Genomic DNA, 7,260 nt, shown 5'->3' on the forward strand with positions numbered 1-7,260 from the left:
GTTGCAGGAAACTAGACTGTTTTTTGAGGTGAGCACAGGTGTGCATTCATAAATGTACATTAATCACCCTGCTAACATGTAAAACATTCTTTTGCACTATGCAAAAGTTTTTAATTTTTAATACCTCATTAAAACCATTAAACCATTAACAGTCATATACTTTTTTGTATTTGTAAAACACCTAGTCACAAAATGTGCTAGCCCAATTTTAAAATGTCTTTTTAGTTAAGAGGATAGCTGAGAAATAAGTTGAGTATATAAAAAGTTGTTTGTATTATTTACTAAAATGTCAGTATATTTTATGAATTTTAAATTCAAATACTTTAACTCCATTTTTAATTCTCCCCCTCCCCCAGCTGCAAAATCATCACATCCATTATTTTTTTTGTTGCAGACAGAATATATTAAAAACTATATATTTAGATACAAATACTGTAAATACATATTTTAAAATAGAGGACTTCAGCCCAGTTCTTTTCTGCTTGGTTCTTGCCTTTCTATTACATCTAAAAGGGGCCCCCTTGTTTACTTTTCCAGTTAGAAAAGCCACTAACTTAAGTGTTTATTATGTATATGTACAACATGCAGTGAAATCTATTAACTTCATTTTTAGATTAAAAAGCAAACTGGGAAATTAAATAACTTGACCTTATTTTCCTTAGTGTTCCTCAGGCTGCTTTCAGAAACCTCTGGCTCTTAATTTTCATCTTTAAGTATACCCAATATGGAGAAAGGTTAATATACATAGATTAAACATGTTTTTTGCACAGATTTTTCTAGCACAGCAATTGTAGAATGATCAATCTGAAATAACAGGTTTTAGTCAACTCTAGGAGAAAAACTGTCATTCCTTTTAAGACCAACAAAAACACAGTGTAGCTTTTATTTCATATCCAACTAGATGCCTACAAATAGAAAAAGCCCTACTATGGTTTCGTTGAGATTATGGCTCTTTATTTAAGCCTTTATGAACACAGGGAGAACATTAACAGTTCAGTTTTGTTAAATCAACAAACTTGGTGATATAGCTGACAACAAAGATGACCTGAATTCTGGTACTCAGTGATTTTATTCTTTAAGGGGTAATATGTGCAGTCTCCAAAGCAGAAGAAAACCATATTACTCTCAGCCTTTAAAGAGTTTGGCTCTGTGGCTAGAGTGCCACTCTTGATGAGTTTCATTTCACCAAAACAATCTCCAGGTCCTCCTCTCACAAGCTGGCAAGATCTTCAGAGCGACTGCTGGATTAAAGAGCCTTTCATGTGCTCCCAGTTATTATATAGTGCATAGAGGCTGGTAAATGTTAGTCCTGCTAGACCACCTCGTGCTACTCCTCGAAGACCACCTGGAAGGGGAAGGGCGGGAGAAAAATGAAAGTTTTGTATTTCATAGTATTCTAACAAAAATGATTAAGACAAATCATACAAAATTGAGTTAACATTTATGCGTAAAAACCATCAACCCCAAACAAACATTTAAATGAATAAGGTCTAATAAAAGTCTAGGAGACAGTTTCAACATCACTTGTGTAATACATACACCATATTTTTATGTTCAAAGTAATTTCTTGTTTTGTGCTAGAACATGTGCCCCACCCAATAAACAATCTAGTTTCTTTATGTACAGTTCAGCGAACGTACAACCAGTCTCGCTCTCCTTGAATTGATCCTCCTTAATTAAACTTAACTGCCAAATAAGTTGATTCTGACTCATAGCAACCCTACAGAATGTACGAATGCCTCTGTGGGTTTCAGACACCGTAAATCTTTACAAGAGTAGAAAGCCTCTTCTTTCTCCTGCAGAATGGCTGAGAGTTTTAAACTGCTGACCTTGTGGTAGGCAGCAGCCCATTATGTAACCCAGGGCTCTCTACCTTTGCAGTTGCTATAGTCAATTTGATCCCATATAGATCCTAAAATAATGTCCAATGCAGATATTGTTAGGTGCATGTTGTCAATTCTGACTCATTGTGACCATATAGTAAAAGAGTCAATATCCTAGGCTATAATCTGGCAGAAACACTGCCAGGACATTTCTACCATGAAATGACTACCAACCTCTTTGAGCCATGGTAGTAGAGTAAAAGTGTCCAGTTGCCAACCAACAGTTTGGTAGTTTGAACTCACCAGCTGCTTCATGGGAGAACGGTGTGGCAGCAGCATTCTTCAGGGAAGGTTTACAACCTGAAAAACCTTGTGAAGCAATTCAACCCTGTCTTACTGGGATGTGATGGTTTGGGATCTATTTGATGTCTCTGGGTAGTGGTGATAGCCCTATTGCTAAATGCTCTGCTGCTAAGGAAAAGGTAGGCAGCTTATGAACCAACCGAGCAGATCAGAAGAACTGATTTGATCTGTGAAGGTTAACAAGCCAAGAAAACCAATTTTACTCTCATGTGGGGGTCACTGTAAGTTGAGTTTAGGGGACCCAACAGTAACATCGTTTGGTTTAATTACAGGTTGGATATTTTTGTTTTAAAGATTATTTTGAAAATAGTTTTGGGATTCACCTAGCCTCAGTGGCTCCAGAGTTGGGATTTCTTAAGACTTTGAAATTTTGTTATGCATTTTCCCTCCTTTGATCAGAATTCTAGAGAATGTTCAGTAATGGCTGAGCAACGTCCGGTTCTTAAGCAAGAGAGCTGTTTGTTCATGGAGACAATTAGCCATACATTCCACATCTGATTCCTTCCTCTGCACAAACTTGTTTTTTCACTCTTAATTTCAGAAATAAATTTGTCAGTTTGCATTCAGTGGTTTTTCTCAAATTGACTTGTTCTTTCAGTCTTTTTGAAGGTCATGTGTTTATTATAAGAGTTTCATTAAGTTATATAATTTAGAACTGCACTGACATTTGGCATTGTGAATGGATGGCTATATTGTAAAGAAGGTGGTATCCTATTAGTAAACTACTAGATGGGCATGTGAAATATTAACTCTAAAGGCTCAAGAAGCAGTGGTTATATGAAGGCAACAATCAAGTTGAGTTAGATGGTGAAAAAACTTTCCATCTTCCTTCTCACTGAAGTGTCATACAATTTTCAACTAATGAGCCACTGGCCATGACCTAAGAACTAGATATGGGATTACTTTTCTTTAGAAACAAAAGCAATTTTTAAGTGTGAGCAAAAGGTATTTATTTGAAATGAATAAATAAAAGTGTTACAACTAATTGAAATACAGCTAACTCATTTTAATAAGGGGAAGCTGCAAATTTCATAAGATAGAAAATGTCCCCACACTACTTGTGGCTATATAACATCAGTTTGTAAATTTTATGTGGTGAAGAGAAGTGGTTAATGACCCTCATAGTCACAAAGGTGTCCCAAGCACAATAAAACCTAATGTTCTTTACCAGCTCTATAAACAAGTAAGGCTCATTAACTCTAGGTGGCCTTCATAACACACAGGAAAGAGTATTCGAAACCATACGAACGATGTCAATTCTGTGAAATTCAGTGACACTGCTGAGTCAGAACACTTCTGCATTGGAATGTCCCAGCAGATGGCTTTTGATGATAGATTACAGAGCCACCCACTCCAGGAATCTTTCTAGCCTGAAGACTTCTGATAGCTAACCTATTTCAGTTTTCTAGCTTTTGCTGTGAAGTGTCATCATTATCTATCAGAAGCAGACCCAGAGGGAAACTGCAGACACCATCTATTAATAGCATTCAAACGTGGTAGGGGGAATCAGAAACATTAAAACAAACTTACTGATTGGAGATAAGGGAGACAGCTTTAAATTCATTCCATTCCTATCATCTCGCCATATTTAGGCTAGGTCTGACACTCTGGTTTAAAAATTACTACTTTCAATCTGCCAATTTAAGGCAATCTGGTTACTAAGAATCAAGTTAATACAACTCAGTGGGCTGAGAGCAGAAAAGATGGTGTTCTACTGACACATGAAATCTTGTCCCTCTACAACAAAGACCTGAAAAAGCATCTTAAACAGGTGGTACTCATGAAACTAAATCAAAGGATAAAGAATTGTGTTAGCCACCAATTGTACAAGGAACAATGAAAACAGTAATCACAAAAAGTGAGAATGGAAGCCTGACACAGTGCCATTTGAAAACATGGGTTAAGCGAAGCCAACTCCACCGAATCCAAAATACCGTATGCACTCGAGTATAAGCTGAGTTTTCCAGCACAATTTAAATGCAAGTTTTGTGGTAAAATTAGGTGCCTCAGCTAATATTTGGGTTAGTGACCCTGGAAAACAAACTCGATAAAGGAAAGTGGGCAGGATCTCTAGATTTAACTACTTCAATACTGGCCTTATGGGTTGGGGGAAGGGGGGGTGTCATGTGGAGGCAAAGACCTGTGAGTTGGTGGTTTGAGTAGCCCAACCCCCAGCTGAATCAGAGGAGCATAAGCTCTGGGCCCATGCCAGTGAGTAAAGCCCAGGATGTGTACACTCCAGGTCTCCCCACTCACACCAGCCTGGTCATGGGTGTCATACTCTTGTAAACCCACACTTGGCTTACTTAAAATCACACCGTGATCCCCCGACACATCACATACCACATGTTTTGTAGTCAACACAGGGCTTGCTCTTGTGAGCAAGCTCTGTACCAGACGCCTTCCATCTCCAGGTCTGGGAACACATGTATACACTGAGCCAGGAGGCTGTTCTCTCCCTGCTAAGCGAAGTGTAGGAAGAGCCTGGTGGTGGTGTGGTTATGCTATGGGCTGCATTCTGCATGGTCCACAGTCTGAAACTCCCAACAGTTCCTGGGGGCTGGGCTTTCTACTACTCTAAACATTGGAAACCCACAGGGTGTCGCTGAGTCAGCATTGAGCCCATGGCAGTGAGTGAGGGGATGTGTACATGGGTAGATAGGGTGCCAGATGCCTCCTGCATTCATAATAAGCATGTGCATGCACCTCTGTGGTCAGTACCAACATAGCTTACTGGTCCTTTGGTGACTGGGGGGGGGATGTGGCAACTGACTTAGAGGGGTGTGTTAGCACTGCTGCACCACCGTATCCTTTTTTATTGATTTATGTTACACATCTCTCCTCTTCCTTGACTTTTTCTCATCTTATTTTTCCTCATCCATTTTTTTTTTACTCTGTCCTGTGTGAGGTGAACATTTTTTCTCCACTAGTAGGCCTTACCGACCACATCCTGTCGCACCCTACAAGTGTGTGCCTACTCCTATACCACTGGATCAATGACAGATGGTCTACAACACCTGCTCATCCACCTATAGATGTTCTACCTGAGACCCATGCCCCCACACTCCCCAGCTGGAAACAAGTGAAAAGTGGCCTGGTGCTGCTAAACTAGCCAACAAAGTAGTACATTCATCTACCAGGATATACTGCAAAAAATCTAAGTGAAACCAGTGCCTAACCAACAATTATAACAACACTACAAGTTCTTGGAAACCATAAAATTCACTCCCATGGAGTCAGTTCTGACTCATAACGGTGTTTATAGAGATTGGAGTGGAACTGCCCCAATGGGTTTCTGAGGCTGTAATTTTTTACAGTAGCAGCTTTCTGTCAGGGAGCAGCTGATGTTTTTGAACTGGTGACTTTGTGGTTTAACAGTCAATTTGTAACCTAAATTCAAATATCAAGTAATCGATCACGCTAGAAAACTTTACAGAGGAAAAAATGTTAATGAAATTTTAAAATCTTCTATGAAAGACACCCCCCACCCCACCCCCGGGCCTAGGAAGTATGTGTATAGAGGACTGGGGAGAGCGTTGGCCTGCCAAGTCCATACAGAAGCAAACAGAAGGAAAGAGCAAGGGACTAGACCCCATACTGGCACAGCAAGTCCTGAGGATGACTTCCCTGCACAGAGCTGCTAAGGCACAGAAGAATGCAGGGCCTAAACAATAGTTTGAGACATGATGTCCCCTCACTGGTGCATACTGCAATAGAGGTAATATTGGGGACACACAGTGGGGAGTAAGTCCAGTCTGACCACCCCCACAGTGGGGTGAACCAAGAAGGGAACATAACAGATTAGCAACAGAAGCAAAGCCACAAAACCCCCAAAGAGCCTGTAAAGTAGACTTCAGGCTAGGAGAGCCAGTTCCCAGAACCCCCACAGGATTGGTGAAGAAATAGTCATAAAGCTCAGAGGACAGACCTGGAATTATGTATGCGCCCCCATTCTTTTACTAGTTTTCCCTCCGATTTAAAAAAAAAAATTCAATCTTTTGATTTGTCTCTGTTACTGTTATTTTGCCTACCTATATAAGATGAGGAGGAGGGGGGGGGGAAGGAGCAGTGAGCAAACAACACCATAGATGGGAACAACTAGAGAATTAAAATCAATGAGGAGGATTTAGAGATCCTGGGAGTGTTGGAACAACAACAATCTGAGAGGAACTACTAAGAGGCAGAAGAAGGGCGAGCTTGATGGTGGGGCAGGAGGAAGGTAAAAGGAGACAGAAAAGATCTAGGAAGCAAAGCTATGGATAGAGGTATAAACATAATAGGTGTGTACTTATGTAAATATATTAATTCATAAAAACAGAGGTATTGGCCTATGTACATATGGTAATATGGCAATACGTTGAGGAAATTGACAAACTTTGGGCCTCTGCTCAAGCCCTCCCCTCAATGCAAGAACACTTTGTTCTAACAACCTGGCATTCTGTGATGCTCACCCTCCCGACACTTGCTGCAGACAAAAATGGTTACATAATCCAATGTGGTGAAGAAAGCTGATTGTGGCCAGGTATAAAAAGAGATAGTGTCTAGGGTTACTTAACAAAAACATAATAAAAAAATTCTTAAAGTAAAACATCAAATGTTAAGAGAAACAATGCTGCATAAGATTGTAATACTGACCTATCCAAGAGACACTTATGATACACTGAACCCAATCTCAATCTTAAACTTTTTATAAAACTATTTAGTATTGCAATTTCATTTATAAGTTAATAGTAAATATTTATGTTGTTTTTAAATAAGTTATTTTTTAAAGAAAATGTGGTTTTGTTAATGTGTCAATTTTATGCAGGTCTGTGGAAATGGGTAGATAAGAAACATTAGTAAATCTAGTGTTAATGGCAAAGTTCTTTAAGAAAGAAATACTGGTGAGAGTGTAGAGATATTGGAAAGCTGAGACAAGGCTGGTGATCCTATAAAATTGTGCAATCACTAAGAAAAATGGTGTGACACATCCTTATACAGTTGGAAATAGAAACACCATGTAATCTTGCAATCCCACCACACACACACACACACACACACACACACACACACACACACACACACACGAAATGAG

General features: G+C 39.4%; 1 protein-coding gene across 1 annotated transcript in view; it reads right to left on the bottom strand.

The window, feature by feature from the left end:
- Positions 1-932: 932 nt before the first annotated feature.
- Positions 933-7,260, bottom strand: part of LOC101651943 (mitochondrial import inner membrane translocase subunit Tim23) — a 34,693-nt gene continuing 28,365 nt past the window's right edge. The window contains exon 7 of the mRNA XM_004716241.2: positions 933-1,345. Coding sequence (XP_004716298.1) covers positions 1,230-1,345 — 116 coding nt within the window. The 3' untranslated portion in view covers positions 933-1,229. The remainder of the gene's footprint in view (positions 1,346-7,260) is intronic.

This window comes from Echinops telfairi, unplaced genomic scaffold (assembly GCF_000313985.2).
Source record: "Echinops telfairi isolate 266 unplaced genomic scaffold, ASM31398v2 ScPeMD7_7465;HRSCAF=8503, whole genome shotgun sequence".
Classification (NCBI taxonomy): Eukaryota; Metazoa; Chordata; class Mammalia; order Afrosoricida; family Tenrecidae; genus Echinops; species Echinops telfairi.